Source organism: Trypanosoma cruzi, genomic scaffold (assembly GCF_000209065.1).
Source record: "Trypanosoma cruzi strain CL Brener 1047053516617 genomic scaffold, whole genome shotgun sequence".
Lineage (NCBI taxonomy): Eukaryota > Euglenozoa > Kinetoplastea > Trypanosomatida > Trypanosomatidae > Trypanosoma > Trypanosoma cruzi.
Window position 1 is genome coordinate 15181 of NW_001849498.1, and position 17417 is coordinate 32597.

At 51.6% G+C, this 17417-nt stretch overlaps 1 protein-coding gene and 4 pseudogenes across 1 annotated transcript, besides 15 other annotated features; all 5 read right to left on the reverse strand.

Moving 5' to 3' along the window:
* Window positions 1-83: a repeat region.
* Window positions 1-83: a microsatellite.
* Window positions 1-3700: a sequence feature (heterozygous, Esmeraldo-like haplotype).
* Window positions 81-270: a repeat region.
* Window positions 981-3733, reverse strand: Tc00.1047053504149.220 (annotated as a pseudogene).
* Window positions 3701-14646: a sequence feature (areas not merged during assembly with more than two copies in the genome that could not be assigned to a particular haplotype).
* Tc00.1047053504149.210 lies at window positions 5701-6204 on the reverse strand (annotated as a pseudogene).
* Window positions 6350-7378, reverse strand: Tc00.1047053504149.201 (annotated as a pseudogene).
* On the reverse strand, window positions 8253-11141 carry Tc00.1047053504149.190 (annotated as a pseudogene).
* Window positions 11229-15424: a mobile genetic element.
* Window positions 11242-11468: a mobile genetic element.
* Window positions 14647-17417: part of a sequence feature (heterozygous, Esmeraldo-like haplotype) that runs on past the window's edge.
* Window positions 15264-15421: a mobile genetic element.
* Window positions 15680-15701: a sequence feature (AT_rich).
* Window positions 16210-16239: a microsatellite.
* Window positions 16246-16277: a sequence feature (AT_rich).
* Window positions 16382-16678, reverse strand: Tc00.1047053504149.175 (hypothetical protein, conserved; the record flags this gene model as incomplete). Its single annotated transcript, XM_813022.1, has 1 exon — window positions 16382-16678. One exon carries the CDS (start codon window positions 16676-16678, stop codon window positions 16382-16384), a length of 297 nt encoding a protein of 98 aa, XP_818115.1.
* Window positions 16787-16819: a microsatellite.
* Window positions 17310-17372: a sequence feature (CT-rich).
* Window positions 17409-17417: part of a microsatellite that runs on past the window's edge.

Consider the following 17417-nt stretch of genomic DNA (forward strand, 5'->3'; position numbering starts at 1 on the left):
ACCCTAACCCTAACCCTAACCCTAACCCCTAACCCTAACCCTAACCCTAACCCTAACCCTAACCCTAACCCTAACCCTAACCCGCACACGCGCTCAACCATACAAATTGTCGCCATGGCAGATGGTCGCACCCAACGCTCCGGTAAAACACGCCCAGCGCTCATGCACATAACGAAATACATGGTCAAACACACCGCACAGAGTCAATAAGTTCATAATAAGAAGACGCGGCCTTTCACAGCGGTTGTGGCTCACTGTGTGCGTAAACTGCGGGACGGCCTCCACACAAAAAACGCACACACCGCCAGCAGTCACACACAATGGAAGGGGAAGAGAAGCGACACACCGCCACCGCCTCCAGTTCAATCCCACGGACAACGGTATACAGCCACAGCCAGCTGCCGGCACACAACGCACACGGAGCGAGCAATCACCCAAAGAGACACACGCGCGGAAGCGGGGCCCTCATCCATCCACGACGCGGCGCCTCACTCCACGTGGTCACACGGAGTGCACTGTTTCCTCAATAAAACTTATTCGTCGTCCATCCCTTTAAGATGCTTCTGTTAGTGATGGGCCTTAGAGCACAATAGAAGGAAATGGACAATGCGGTAACGCCGTGACACCGCCAGCCACAATGATTCTCTCATATCGGGCAATTCTCCAATTATGCCTCGTATACACACACAATCAACATACTATATAAAAACCACCCAATGTTTTTCACCAGAATCCAAACAACCCTTTTCCCTCCCCAATTTCTTCCGTCACTGTTGTGTTCGATAGCGTTGGAAATTTTGGGTATTCGTGTGCGATGCCGCCGCATGGTGCTGGTGCACCCGCACCGCATGCTCAGACACAAGCATCCAAAAATACATAATTCCCGCAATATTTTTTTACCACAAATCAAACTACCCCTTTCCCTCCCTAATTGTTTTCCTATTATTATTTTTTTGCACATTTCGGAGAGCTTCGTCTCTTCAAAAGTCTCCGGATGATATTGACACCTGGTACTGGCGCACCTTTTCGTTCCAGAACGCCGCAATCTCACGGCCCTCCTCGGTCAAATTATCGGAATTGTCGACATCACATCTCTGCCAGCCACTCATCGGCGTGCTGTCTGCCTGCTGCACATAAATAATCTCCCACGATACGTCTCGGGATAACTCCTCCCAACCATTAAAATATGCCGCCAGGCACTCAGTGAACTGCCTCTCAGTGCTGGCGGTGGTGTGATGCCCACCCGTCGTAGTCATCCGCAGCCCGACCAGCGTCATTGGATTGGACTCCGAGAAAAAAAGGCGTCCACCAGCGGAAAGTTTGCGGCCCACGGTTTGTACAGCACCCCGTACTTCATTTTACGGATCGTTTTCTCATATTCACTCGGCAGCAAACCCTCATCTCCCTTGGGATGCAATTCAGGGGCCAACTTCAAGACGCAGGGCTTTGCTTGACGTCCTGTTGGCGGCTCAAACTCCGTGAGTTTCGTCGCTATTACCCTGACAAAGGCACTCTCCGTGAACGATTTCAAAGCAAACCATCCAAAAAATATCGGCAAAATATTATCCTTCGACGCCAACATCAGCCTCAAAAAGCCATTTTATTTCGTTACACTTGGGAAACGTTCCAACGCCCGTTCCTCGAGGTAAGCAGATATCGGTGCATTGAAGAGAATCACACCGCCTGCGTATATTTCCCGAACAACCTTCACAGGCTTGTGGGACGGATCCTCAGAATACCATGGCGACTCACCTCCCCGTGAAAAGTACTCTTTCACAGTTACCTCGTTGATCGATTGCAATGCGAACTTCACCGCTCCACAGCGTTCAGTAAACGCCTCCTCATCAAAGACGTGACGTGGAATCGGTCCCAAAAGATACATGTGTTTTTTGACCCCTTTCCAGTATTCCGCTTGTTTCTCTTTAGTCTCATCACGCGTTATCCAGGCGCACATCGCCTTCACATCCATCTCGTCGGGGCAATTCGCGATGATTCGCGCGGCCTGTAGTTGCTTCGCCCACTCATCATAGTTGGTTACCTTTGGGAATGACACCGCAATCATGCCCCATCCAGAAGTAGGCGCAAAATGTCTCGGTGGCGGCGTTCCCTCCTTTGCCACATCGTAGATAATATACACATTCCTCCCATGCCCCCTCAAACTTCTCAACTCCGAGATGCACATGTCCTCATCGCTCTATCTTGTCACCGCTCTGGTGGTCTTGTCAGACACGTACGCATCTCGTCCACCAAAACAGTGGACTACCACTTGGATTTTCTCGACATCGCAGTGCAGCAGTTGGTAGAGAAGGTACGAGCCGACAGCCACCGATTTCCCTATCCCGGGCGTCCCAATCAACACACGTCGCTCGGGCTTAAAGTCGGTCCCACCGTGAGGGCTGAACCACGCGGTTAGATCGCCCTTGACGATCTGCCACACTCGATCCACCTCACAGTTTACAAAAACGTCCTTAGGAAGATCCTGTATCGTATTCCACGAGTACGGCCATCCCTTCTCCGAGGCAAGCACTATCAACACGGGAGGTGCCGCACCGGATTGCTGCACAGCGTCATTCTTTTCGATAGCGTCGTCAGCTTTATTGTACGTCCATGACTGCGGTGGCTCCCCCTCCCTCACATCCATTCCCATTTCTGTGTCGTCGTATACTTCCACGACATGATGCCACCTCGCATTGTGCACAGACTCGTAGCATCCCTCCAGTTTCTCCGGTGCGCTCGTCGTCGTTGGGTTCCTCGCCTCCCCGGCAGCTGCATCCAAGAAATGTTTGGTGGAGTTACGAACAGTTGCTTTTACCTCCGCAGCAGCTAATGACCACCCCGGTGGATTGTTGACACCCTTATCGCAAAGCTTGCGTATATCCTCATCGAAGATCACTTCACCCTTTACAGCTCGCTTCATACTCAAATAATGACCTGATGCCTGTATTTCGTTCAATGCTCCTTTATCACGGATATACTTCGTGGGGTCCTTGAAAAACTCCTCCAGCAAGACATCCCGATTGGTGTCCACAATGCCCCTGCCGTCCAGTTCCCTCGTAAGAAAGTCGTTCAGCTTCATTTCATTGACGCGAGCTCTTCCTTTAAACAGTACCTCTTCGATCGTAGTGGAAATGTTATATTTCATTTCTTGCGCTCGTCTTTGCATTTCTTCTTCCTCACGCCTTAGCCTTTCCTCTGCCTTCTGCCTCGCTTCTGTCAGTACCTGCGTGAGAACTGCGTTTAGTTTTGCCTTTGAAAGAGGAGTGATTGTATCCTTTCCTTCATAGTCCCTCCATTGCTCGAGAGAAAGCACACCCTCGTGATGAAGCTTATTGATAGCCTCCAATAGTATTTTCAGCTCTCTGTATGACGGCAATGCCGTTATTATGTCCAATATTTCATTGTCTTTAATAAAAATCGTGGGCATCAACACAAAATTCCCCATAGCGACGTTCCCATTTCTTTCCACAACCCACTCATCGCCCAAGTTGCTCCGAAGGAATTCATTCAGCTTCATGTCGGTCCTGTTAGTGCTTCCCTCCAGCAGAATGTCCTTTACGCTGCTGCTCATGGTCCACTGCGGTCGATGCATTTCCTCCAATCTTCTGCGACTCACAGAGGAGTAATCTGTGATACCCTCAAATTCCGACCTCGTTCTCCTCCGACCTCCCTGCGAGACATTGGACGATCGACTCTCCAAATTGCCGTAAATTCCTTCCTCGGGCCTTCCAGACATCGTTTCTCCTTGCTTTCTTAGTTGGATTGAGTTAGATCTAAACAATAGCCACCCAACGTGGAGAATGAGAAAAAGAAATACAATAGGCACAATCATGAATCGAAGCCACAACAAGAGACTCACCCACACAGTGTGACAGCACAGTATTCGATGCACACCACATGCACGAGGACCATCACAACGACGGCGAGTGGGTGCCATCCACCCAGCACAGTGTTGGTGAGAGCCAACAATAAAAACAACGTGGTGCGCACGGAGGGTTAGCCCACGCATACCGCTCGCCACGGTCCCGCACCCGTGTGGCACCGCCGTCACCGCACACACTCGGCAGGAGGACAGGGACACATCGCCACTGACACAAGCACACAAAAGTGGGAGGAGAATTCGGTGCAGCAACGGCCACACGCAGGGAGCACAAATCATACACACCACAACAGCGATGCATCACGGTAATCCCCCACACAACAGAGTGCAACTTGCATGCTTTACGGAAAATATCTGCGGTGTGCATGGCAAAAGAGTGCCGTCACGCTGCCTTTCATATTGCATTCGCCATTCACGTATCACTGGGAAGCACGCAGCCACCACTCCTCCGTTCCGCTCCCCGTGCTGCTCGTGTCGCTCCACTGGAGGAAGTTGTCACCGCACATCCCCCTCACCGTGCATTGCGGAATACAAATCTACCACACGGCATGGGTGCGGTGCCACCCCGCCAATAAATCCCAGGAAATACCCTACTGCCTCGTGTGGCACAGACGGCAGCCTCATTATGCCTGCGGAAGGCTTTTTTCCAAACAAGAACGCGGCCCCACCACACGCCCGTAAGAACGTTTGGTCCGTCGCACGCAAAGGAGTTGAGCGGGAGAACAGCAGGAAAGACAACACCGGCAGCCATGAGCAGCCCGCACACGCCAACACACCGCTGCCCCGCATATCACCAAAAATAAAAATACCAAAGAAACATGTCACATCCCAACTGCAAATCGCAAGTGCGGTTGCAGCACACACTCCCGCCTCCTGGGCGTGTGCAGCCCCTCGCTGCTCGGCGCTCCCAGTGGGAATCAACAAAGCACCAATTCGGGAACATTCAACCACCGCCACAGCAGTCACGCTCCCCATTTCTCACAAAGGCGAAGACTTGCAGTGGCGCAGCGGACGGCGGCACGCACAGTCGCAGGGTAATGGACTGCCGCGGGAATCACGCAACGGCGATGCGCCCCTCCTTTGGGCCTCCCAACAAATACATGTGTCGCGCAGTCCCCGTGGGCAACACACATTGAACCGTATTCAGCTGCACTACTGTGGCCATCCGCATTCACAGCATGAGTGCGACAACGCAGGCCAGGAAACACGGAATAACACCACGCATCCCTCCCATAAAGGTCAGGCGGCGTCCGTGCTGCCTTCAACAATAATTCCACCCCACATCACCCCTCTGCATATCCGCAGCAAAAGGGCCCACACGGTGCACACTACATTAGAGGTTCCTAAAGCGCAAAACCGGATCATCAGAGTGCTGCCGTCTTCTCAATGTTGGGTAAAGGCTCTCTGATCCTTGTCGCCGCCAGCCTGCGGTATTATGGAGTGGCATTGCGTTCTCGGCATATCTCTCCATTTACTTCACTTTCCCGACGCCGCAAATGAAGTGACGTCCCACAAGTGATTTCGACCGTTCTGAAGAACGTGACGTATCAGACGCGCTGAAACTGTGCGCGTGTGTGTTATTACGGGCGAGCGACACGATGCTCTCGCACATCCATGTATTCCGATCCTGCGCAACACCCCATTCGGCGGCGCTGAAAACGTTGGACACCAAACACGCGAAAATCGCACAATGAATGACTCTGGAGAACAAACCCCCCATTAACGTCGCCGCAGGCACCGTGACAACAAAGTAACAAAAGAAATCCAACCTCTGCGCGTCCTCCCGCAAGAAGGTGAAGACACACACGCTTGTCCCCTTGGCCTCACTCCAACTCCTCAAAAGTTGATGGGTCCGTGGCAGGAGGAAACACGCTACTCCTCCCTCGCTCCCCGTCACGAAGCATGGCATTGCGCATATCCATATCCAGTGCAACTGCATCACCCACATAAGTCCCTTTGGGGGCATTCGCCTCGGTAGTCACCAAGCACGCCCCGCTAGAAAGTGTACTCCCAGTCTATGCTGCATCCCCTGAGCGACCTTGCTGCCTTGCCGCACAAAAAAGTCCACAATTTACACATTATGACCGCAGACACGTGCCAGTGGGGATTCCCGCCCTTTCCCTCAGCATTGCAAAGGGCGTACGCCATACAAATGCCGGTCATGGGGCAGACACACACAGGCGCTGATACCCGTGACAGTGCGTGAGATACTCGCCGCAGAATGAGGTGCCGCAGGTCTCCGCTCACTGATCCAGATTGACCACGCTGAAGCCCACGATTCCCGTGGGTTTGGCATCCCGATGGGTCGCCGTGGTTCGTTGAGTCCCATGGTGGAGGAGTCCCAAGCAAGCGAAAATCAAGAGCCTGGACACTCTGTGGAGTCAAAAAGATAAAAAACACGGGCTGGCGCGGGCACAGCTAAGCGCCATGGGAGAAAAATCTCAGCTCACCCCATGGAAAACACTTCACCAACGTCACTGCAACATTGGCCTCTTGCTTCCTGGGTGTGTCACTTCTCTCTTCACTCCGTGCCAGCCTCCGTCCAATTCCCCTCCCAGCAGCACTACACGTCACACGGCGCTGCTTCCGCACAACCACACCTCGCGGCCAATCATCGTGACGCACCTCCAACTGCAGTCGCATCCAACCTCGAAAGCCCTCGCACCCTCTTCCTCCCTCCTGTGTGTCGAGAGAAGACGCCTCTCTCGCGGTCTTCGCGTCCTCCCCAATAAAGCTCTGCAGTTGTGCCCAAACATCACCGGGTCTCTTGCCAAGAAGGGAAACCGTGTGCGACGTAACCAATGTAAGCATACACAAATTTAAAAAACGGTTTATAGGCTCTCTGGAGTGCCCTGCGTGCGCCCGCATGTACGATGGGAACACACACGGTGCGAGTCGGGCGAGATCATCGTTCCAGCTCGCATCTCCGCCAGGTGAGTCGTTGACGGCTCCATCCCGCTTCACGACAGGTAGAATAAAATGGCACATGTAAGTGGCTGTGCTCTGCATTCACATGTGTTCCGCCTTTTGAGTCCAGCGTCGTCAGGTGGTGGAAAGAGAAGAGACGTATTAGCATTCTTCCATTTGCTGCTGCTGCCGCCTCATTTCCCGTAAAGAGCCACTGAACCCTCTCTCTTTGACGATAAAGGGTCCTCACGCATGGGATGCATCCTGCCTCGTGTGGCATGAGGAACAGCAGAGAGTCCCCAACGTTGCCAATGCGGGATTGACCGTCCAGTGCGGTGAATACAACACGCTGGATCTGTCGGAGGATCGTCGTGCACACTTCAGTCCGCCCGTGGCGGATACAATCCTCGGGCAGCCACATCTGTGCAGAACAGAACACCCTTTTGGAGAACGCCGAGCAGCTCCACCGACGTGTCGGAAAAACTCACAAAAAGAAGGCCGGTCAACCTGCGGCACATTACCATGCAACTTTAATACCTTGACAGCGAGAAGAGCGTTTCTACCTGAGAGTGATCGCCCCATCATTATCATCATCACTGCTCAAATCATCTCAACAGCCAACAATGGCATCGCTCTCGTATTGCCCATGCCCGTTGGCCTCCTCCACCCGCCGCATCACGTCCGTATGAATAAAGTCTCGTCATGCACAGCGATGCGCCCCCTCGTTTCAGATAAATACCAATATTTTATAGTCATCAAGGTAGCAGTTCAGTTCCCCCTCCACAGGCACACCTCATAGAGGACGTCCTTCTGTTCCCTTTGCCGAATCAACGCACCGCACCCAGTGGATAAGCCGTGGTAGTTTCACCAAAAAATAAGTGTTCGATTCTCACAGTAGCGAACACTCTGTGTGATATGGAACGCACAGTTTGTTGTGCTAGTGCACCGCCTCGACGGCCGCCTCGCAATGGTGCAAAGGTGTCATTGCCCCTGCCTGGGTGAGGCCTAAGCCCCACATTACACGCACACAGAGAAGCACACGGCGCATTTGAAAATATGTTAATATTTTTTCACGGCACATCTATGGGAAGGAGCACCACCCCCGTATGCATGTTGGCAAAGCAATGGCCCCACAACGGCGGTGCTAAAAAAACGCATCCAGAATCAGAGGAAAGAGAAGAAGGGTGTGGAACACCCACAAGAAATGATGGATAGCCCACTTAAACCCGGCAGCAAAGAACAGGAAAAAAGCAGCAGCAGCAGTAGTACTGGTGGTGACCATCATTTCCTTTTTTCTTCCCTTTACTCGCTAATGACCCAAACACGTGGGGTTCAAAAGTCCTTTTCACACAAGATTGTGCGGCAGTTAGCCTCTCTCCAACCAGCCGCCTCAATACATCTAAAAGAGCACACAAGAAAACCACAAATAGCCATGGGAAAAAAAAAGAGAGAATAAAAGATCCCACGGCATTAGTACGGAGGAGGAACGACACGCTTTTCGCACAATTAGTCGCAAAGTCGGCCAGAGCAAAAGAGATGCAGGCCCGAGCAAACTCGGACACCACAGGCGGTTATTGTGCTCCTTTCAGGCTTTTCAGCCGGCTCCTGTTCCACCCGAAGGAAGAGGGCTGGCGGAATGTGATCCTCGCCGCAAAGAGCTGCTGCATCGGGGGCCAACAAAACAAATCCTCCATATTGCGAATGTCAGGTGGGCCACCCCACCGCATTTCCACGTCATTATCGCTCGGCTGCGCACGTGCGTCTCTTCACGTACCCCGTCGTTCCTCAAGAAGCCTTTCCGCAGGAGTCCTCAAATGCAGTAGACGCTTGAGAGCAACAAGCCAGGCATCGCAGTCGCCGTCAGTCTCACAAACTACCTCCAGTGATTTCCCGCCGCGAAGTAAAAGTGCGAATGCGCGGTGGTTGTTTATTCCAAGGTTGGATGGAGTGATGTTTTGCGTGGGATCATGGCGGTACGTCCCATTGTCAGAAACTGCCTCCTGGCGTGTTTTTGCCAGCTGTGCCTCGCCGCTGTAGTTCACAAATGAGGCTGTGGACGGGCCGATGAGAACTTTTTCGATGTCACGTATCCAAATGGTGACTGAAGGCCGTTTGCGATTTATCGGGAATCCCTGATGGTCCAGATCACAGGAATGAATACGTTTGCAGTCCTCCGAGAGAAAATATAGGCGTCTGCAAGCATTGCCCTTGCTTGGTATCTTTACCACGCGGACCCCGTTGCGTAATTAATTCAGCACCTGATCCACAACAGAACTGAGGTGGCGTTCCGTTGCCTCGGCGTCATGCAGTTTTTCATTTTTCTTTGCCACGTATTCATCAAGCACACGCTGTCGATACACCTCGAGTCCTCGTCCCAGCCTCTCCTTGCGGGCATGTTCCTCTTCAGCGCTGACCAAGTGTGGCTATTCTTCTTGCGTGAAGACCTCGTCGAACTGGCGTCGAATGATGTCCGTCTCCTCCGGGTTCACAGGAATGTCTTCAAGGGAAATGAGCTTCGGCAAATACTCCTCGATCATTTTGAAGTCGGCAGCAAGAGCCCTCTCGGCGACGTCCTCCTTGGCTGTCGCCTGCTCGCAGTTCTTTTTCCGCTCCTCGGCCAAGGGGCGCACCGGTTCCAGGACTTTTGCATTCATTTCCTTAATCTGATGGATCCACTGCCTCCGCTGGCGACGCCGCTCCTCCCGGACGGTCCTTCGCACCGCCTCAATAGAATGCCGCTCCCGCATGATGGCCTCTCGCCCCTCGCCCCGTCAAGTTGAACCATCTCGAGCTGCTGCTCCCTCGTCTCAATGGCGCTCTGCCGTAGGCTGAGTTCTTGCTCCGGCTGCTGCATCGCCTGCCGCAACCTCTCCGAGGCACTCTCCTCGTCCTGTTTCCTCCTTCGGATCTTCTCCAGCGTATGCTCGTACTCCCAAATGCGGCTTTCGCGGTCGGCCTGCAGAGCACTGCTCTCCCGCTTTTTCGCCTCTAGAGTCCTCTAAATTTCATCCAAAGTGGCCCCACCTCCCTGCTCAAGCTCTTTGCTCATCTTCTCTGCCTCATGCTTGGCACGCTCGCAAAACACACTCAGCTGCCGTTCCCGCGCCTCCTCACGGTTGCTCTCAATGGCGTTGACGTGCTTCATCCCTTCCTCCTTTATGTCCGAAATGAGCCTGTTGGATTCATAGCCACAATGTGTGTAGTCGTACACGGTCCGGGCAATCATGAGTTCATCCCGCAACTCCATGATGTCCTGATCAAGACGCCACTTGTCAACGGCAAGATCCCTTGTGGCAAATCCAATTCCGGTCGAGCCAAGAACATTGCCCACACGACGAGTCGTGGAGAGACAATGGAACGATTCCTCCGCCCACACGGCATCCGAAAAGGCATAAGCCAATAAAACCGTCTCGGTAGAACCAGTGAGGCTATTGTTGCGGTTACCTTTTTCCGTGTTGTACGCTCGGTGCAACAACTCACTGAGTTCTGACATGCCGAAGGGAACACGCAGACGACGGCGGCGAATGCCGGAGACAATTCCTGCTGCCGACACCAGTGCTCGTTGGGCCCCTTCGTAGTGTAGCTGCGCGGCGGCATCAATGCCACACAAAGCGGGCCGTTCGGCATCTCCCAAGGCGACAAATGTCAGGGAGTTTGCATCCATGTAATCTGCAAACTCCGCCTCACCATCATCGCGGTAAAGCTGAAAGACGACGGTGTCGGGCAAATACGAAGGCATTGCCTCCAGCTCAGGCGTTGGCTGCTTTTCACACAGCACGGGAAAAAAGTATTTCTCATAGTTTTTGACGATAGTGTCCATCGCCGCTCGAGCGTCGCCGGCCAATGAGACACAAATTCGCGCCACCATTCGCACACGAGGTCCCTCCTTCACGGAGCCCAGAATAACTCCGAGCTCCTTGTCGGCGTCAAGGAGGTCTGCGCAGTGCTCTGTTGACCCAATGACGAGGCATGAGAATGCAAAAATGCCCTTTTTGGCGCCCAGCCGAATAAATTCAGTGATGACACAAGCAGCATATCCTTCTCCAGCTGCAGAGCCGTACATGAGTTGTCGCTTTGGTGACGAACGCACGCCGTAGCTGAAGGCCACCATGTTCTTGCGTTCCTGAGTAAAGTTTGGCGGCGGCAGTGGCACACAATTTTCGGAAGAGTGTACTCGCGTCCGGCACGTCCAACGCCACATCAACGTCAAACAAGGCCTCAGCAACCGCAAATCCAGCATCCCTCAGGGGCTGGGGGCAATTGAACTGCACCGTGTTGCCGTCCACCCGCACTGTCGCGGGGAGCTGCAAGGACGGCGTCGTGGTTTGGTGGGAGCAGAAACGGCTTTCGCCTCCATTGGAAGAATATCACCTTGAATGCTGCGCTGTGCGTTTGTTGCATGCACACAAAGGACGGTCAAAGAAAGAAAAGAAGAGAGAGAGAGGGAAACAACACTGAATAATCTTCTGGGCCGCTGACCGGATCCTGAAATCATCTCAGAAAACGAAACAAGAAGGGAAAAGGGGTAATGCAGAGGCAGTTCATTGCCTCAATGTTTTCTTCTGATTAAACACATATATTCTTTTGACCGTTCGACTGACCTTTTGTACTCAGGTAGGATCCGAAATATTATTACCTACGAAGTGGCAGACTTTGGGGTCCTCCAACCACAAGACCCCGCCGCTCCGCTTCGAAAGTTCCACCCCTTCGCCAAATCCTGAAGTGTAAACACACGACCGCGTGACATGCCGTCTGCGGGGTTTTCCGCTGGCCGTACGTAAGCAAAGAATGCCTGTATTCCGCGAGAGTCCAAAAACTCATATATCCGTTGCAAATCCCACATCATGGCGTGTGTTTCCGAGCTACCTTTATTCGCCGCTCCTTGCAGCGAAGTGTTGTCCACCCAAACGTCCATGGTGGATGGCAAGATGGAAAAAAAAGCCGATAGGGCCAAGCGTACCGCACGCACCTCGGCCTGCATGATAAGAAAAGGCTTCCTCTCCCATTCCCTTCCGGCAATTATGACGTCGCCGGAGTCTGGAATGAAAAAAGCTCCACTTCCCTGGAGCGATGCATCCGCGATGATGGCGGCCGATGCCTTTTCCGTGGGATTGATGATTCGCTTGCGATTGTTCTCGATGGTGTGTCGTAACCTCTCGCCCAAACCAGCCACTGACGGCGGAAGGTTCGCCGGGGATGTCTCCAGCACAATCCCTTGGTTAACTGCCGATAATCGTCGTCGCACTGCCTTGATGAAAAAGTAATATGCACATAAACGCGTGCCAAAAATGGAAGCCGCGTACAAAAAGCGTGACGCCATAACCTCCATTTCCGTGATGGTTGAAGAATTGAGCGACGGCATGGCGCATACAGAGCGGAAAAACTTTTCACTCAGTGACACCGTCTGGTGAGTGTGATCAAACTGCACCCCCAGAAAGGTGTACTGCGTAGTGCCCGATTCGTGGTCCTCCCCCATCGTGGCGCGACGGCCGTCCGCATTACGAAGCACTTGGGCTTCCCACAATGTCGCACCGCTTTTCGACCCCGTAATGCGTATATTATCGATCCATACGTCGATACGCACCAATGGAGGTGCAGCCCAGAGGGGGTGAACCACCGTCGTCACCCCTGCAATTGCTGAAGTAATAATAATCTGGAGAGTTTCTGGGCTGGCCTTGTATCCCATTGGGAGCCGTGTGAGCTCCACCAGCGTGCCGACCTCCACGCGGCATCAAAAGAGATGCCGAGTCTCCCGCGGTAAAGAAACTCGGGAAAAGGATGTCTTTAATTCCAGGCAGAAAGCGGCCTCAGCCATCACAGATGGCAAATAATGGAAACTGTGTAAAAGAGGAGCATTCGCCCCTTAAGAGTCGTCTCTGTTCTTGCCGCGTGGCCACGCAATCCATCCTCGTCGCAAACCGGCGGTTCTCTCCTCCACAAACAAAAAGCCGTTATCCATCCGCTTGTTGTTGCAGACGAAGCGTCCTCGATTACTCCCGCTTCCTTCAATAATCGCGCGTCGTAGACTGGAGTCCTTCGTGAGCTTTCACCTGATGTAAAAGAGGACGGAGGAAAAGGGGACCGCCCGACGCGTCCTCGGCGCGCGTCTCGTAATTGTAGCGGAGCGAGGATGAAAATCAGAGAAAAAGCGCTCCTCTGCTTTCAACCAGAGCTCCTGCCCTTCCGCAGCTTCTCCCTTCACATCAATGCGACCAGCGACGACACCTGGGTCAGCATTGTGGTGTATCTTCCCGGAATATCGAACTGTGTTCTGGGGAAGGTCGAACGGATCGACGTGCCTCGCCAACAGCGAGATCACGTGTGGGTCCAAATTGTGTTTCTCCACGGTTTGAGCAGCGTGCCGCAACGCACCGCGTTTTATGGAACGCGCCGCGGCACCCCAAGGAGCCAGGACTCGTTCGACTTTGGCAGTCGTCAGATTCGTGAGCTTTTCGTTGCGTCGAAGTGTCCTGCATAGCTTTATAGTGTCGAAGGCGTCCTGCCCTCGTATCCTGACGAACCGCAAGGCGCGGTGGGGATCCGCCTTCGCCGTCTTTGGTGCCACGGACCAATCCAAAAACTAAGCTCCCGTCCGCCTCCAGTTTGAAATTGTTGGGAGTGAAGGATGCAATCCCAAACCAACGACTCGCCGTTATCCACGCAAGTCGAAAAACAACACGTTCCCTCCATTCGGTCCGACTGCGGATAACCTGATTCATCTCTTCCTCTGTCAAGGGGCGCGCCTGCCTCGTCTGCCTCGTCTACGATCGCGCCGCAACTTTTTGTAACCTCAAAGCCGCCATGCCCAGCGGGGTTCCATTCATTTGCAGCATGGACCGCAGCGTCCTGGCGTGCCGCGGTCGGGTCGATGGCGCCACGTCTAACAGTGCCATCAAAAAGGCCGCACGGCCCTCCGCGTTGATCGGCTGTTCGTGCGTGCGGCAAAAAGGTCGTAAATTGCCCAGCTAGAGACATTCTCTGCTCCCACGTTGACGGCGTCCACATTTCTCGGGCCACCTCGTTCGCCCTCCTTGTGTGGCCGGCCCAAAGCGGAGACGTCGGTGATTCGTCGTACCACAGTCGAGCGTCGTTGGCGGATAAGCTCCACTGCCCTTCTCGATTGGGTCGGGCAATTTAAAATATCGGATGAAGCATTGGCGGTGTGGTGCGACGCCTGAGAGGATTGGTGGGTGGTAGTGGAATGAATGGGGCTGCCGTCTTCCGCTCCCATAAGCGGCGGGCAGCCCCTCTGCCGTTTTTGACGGCCATCTGCGCTGCGAGCAGTTTCCTCTGACCGTGCTGCGTACGTTGCACGTGGATGCATCGCGTCCACAAATACGACACAATCGGCATCGCAACGATCGTTGCTGTTGCGTGCGTGGGCGGGCGCGCAGTTCGGAGATCGGGACGCTGGACTCAGTAGTCATCATCTGCAACTGGAAGGTCTGCAGTAGGGCCCTAAACAAATCCATGAAACGATCGGCAGGATCCCGTTCTGTCTACAACGTGCGCCTGCACGATACAAAACCGTCAAAGGCAGGCTGAACCTGAGCGTCCGCCTGGTGCCAATGGCCATAACTGTATGCGCTCCGGAGGCAAGCGACGACTTCGGAGATGCCCTCATTCCATACACGCGGAGCCCAGGTGGTGACGTCCAACGCAAGAAAATGCAGCACCCGACCTTCTGAACCGGAATCCTCTTCCAAGTGGACGGTGGGGAGGCAACGGCAACAACAAAAAAAAATGATCTCCCAGCATTGCCCTAAAACATCTGAGTGCTGACCAGCCGTCTCTCCCCCACAACATTGGGTTGGGGAAACGCGGATGCTGACACGCCCCAGGCCATCAAACGATGCGGTTGATTTGGCTGTGTATTTCCGCCATCGCCGTGCATGCGTGGGGCCATCTGGCAGCCCTCTCCGAGAGGTGGGCGCCTCTCGTTGACACGGCGTCTCCGCCTTCCGCAAAAAGGCCGCCAACCACCGAAATGTTAGTTTCACGTGCCGAGCGGTAGTTGAGCGCCTCTTCCGTCTGAAAGTAAATCTGAGCAGTCCAATTCTGTACGTCCGCAACGGCGTGGGTGTGGTCCGAGTTTAATATCTGCCTTTCCGCAATGACGAGCCCTTGCTTGCCCCCCAACTCCCGGGCAGCACACACACGATGGGCAGGAGCACTTGAGCATCGAAATTTGTTACTTGAAACGCCCGGCGATTCGCAAAGTGTCCCGCAACGGCCGAGCCCTCCCAGTGCATGGCGATCTTTGCTGAAATCAATCGCAAACATGTCATGGTTGCATCGACGGTTACCGCCGCATCCAACGGCCTGTGTTCATCAATGAAGGCAAGCTGCACCTGGGCATCGCCATGCTGGCATACCAATTCCAACATGCGGGCTCCCAATTTGCTCCACCCCGTCGCCGTGTAAAAAAAAATCTATACTGTTTCATTAAAAGAAATTCCATAAGTCCATTATGGCCGAAAAAAAAAAAAAATCGTCCTGCCGTTATCGGTTCTCTGATTTTTTCAATCACGCTCTTCCAGAAAATCATAAAATAGAAACTTACGTAAATATATTCTTCTAATCAGTATCTGTTAATTAGGGTTGCCAGCCTTCTCGCGGACGTTCTTTTCACAAGTTAACAATTAAAAAAAGACGTCTGCCGAAGGTAATTTCCGATGTATTCAATCAAGAAATGTCGTGTCTTCTTGCTACTTCAACATCCGTCTTTAGAGGATCTAAGTACTTGGATAAAGGAAAAGGGAACCTAGCCTTTTCACCATGAACAGGACTAAACATTCATTCTTCTGAGAACAAACGATCTGTTGATTAATAAGAACTGTGTACGAAAAGGAAAATAACCTTTGATACTTCACTCCTATTCCCGCTCCCATCCAGATTTAAAATAAAATTAAAATAAGAGGAAGTAACGCATTTTCAAACAAAAGAATAGACATATGCACGATAAAAATAAAGTATGCCAATTGCTCTCCAGTCGCCAATATCATTTAATTCAATATTCCCCCAAATAAATAAACATATATATAACACCATGATACCCACTCCGTATTGGCGTCTTTTTTTTTAGTTGGGGTCTTTAAAAAGAGGGGGCTTTGAGTTAATCCAGAGCAAATATTTTTTATGAGTGCATTTGCTTGAGTCTGGAAGAAAAAGTTAACAAAGCCCCTAACGCTGTACTCAGCTGAAAATCGGACGCAGTTCTGGGAAAAACACACACAAACATATATATATATAAAGTACTGCTCCGACAATCATTTCCTACAAATTAATTACAACATGGCGCCCATTTATTTTATCCAATGGGCATTTAGTAGTGGGGGAATGTGTGGCAAATTTTATTTGCCATTCTCGTTTTGTTTCTGCCCGAAAAAAAAAAGGGCAGAAGGGGCAGAAAGGGGGGGGTTGGGAAAGAAAAAAAAAAAAAAAAAAACAGAAAAGTAGTCAAAAATAAAATTAAATAAATAAAATATTTTTTCTTTTTTGAGACAACTGCTGCTATTGAAGAAGATTAAATCACTTTTTATTTGAATTTCCGTATTTTTTTATTGTTCTTTTCCTCCATATTTCATGTGTCTCATCCTAGACTTTCTCAAGGTCGTCGTTCAGTTTGGTCCTCATGGTGGGCTCGTTATTTCCGCCCGCCTCCTCCATCTCTGTGCTCACCATTACTGTGGAGCCAGGGAGGTGGAGTTCATCGGGACGGCGGTAAGCAATGTACAACGCGATGCCAATGCCCACAATGGTAACCCCCAGGCATACCCAGACAAGAGGGAACTCCTTTTCCTTTTTCTTGGTTGATGTCTGATTATCCTCAGCGGCCACCGCATTTGCCACAGCCAGGAAGGCAGAGGCGATCAGAGCGTATTTGGAGGCCATTTTTTCTTCCGGTTTCTTTTTTATTGCTCTCCTTTTGTTATGTTACAAAAAGTCGACGGGAAAATGAATTAACTGGATGGCTCAAACAACTCTACTATTAGTGCAGGTAAAAAAAGCAAAAAAAAAAAAAAAAAAAAGAAATTCGCAAAGATAAAAAGCACTCATCAAACAGCAAACAAAAATAAATAAATAACGCAATCACAAAGAACTACAAACAAAAGCAAGGCAAGTAGAAATGCATAAAATGCCGGTAATAAACTTTCTGTACCTTGATTTTAAGTTCTAAGCAAAAATAAAAATAAAAACCACCAATGATAAAACATCATGATAAGGTTCGCTGTATTGCCTTAATGACCACACATGTAAGGCAACCAGCAAACACAACAAGTCCACGATAAAGCCTCATTATTGATGATTACGTACTGATGAAACTTAAACATGCTAAAAACTCCCTTCTCGCGCCTCCCGCGTGGGGTTCAAAAATTTAGATTGGGTCGGACAGGCTTTGAAAACCCACGCTTCGCAAGAAACCGTAAACCCAACAAAATGCAAAGATATATGATGATTCATTAAGTTTTTTTATTAAGTATCATGTACTCCTAAAGCCAGCCCGTCCCATTCGGGAATATATAAAAAAGAAGAAAAAAAGGAAAAAGATAAAAAAATACAAGTAAAAGAAGGGAAAGAAAGAAAGGCAAGCCAAAATTCCTGTCCCCTATATCCTCCCCAAATAAATAAA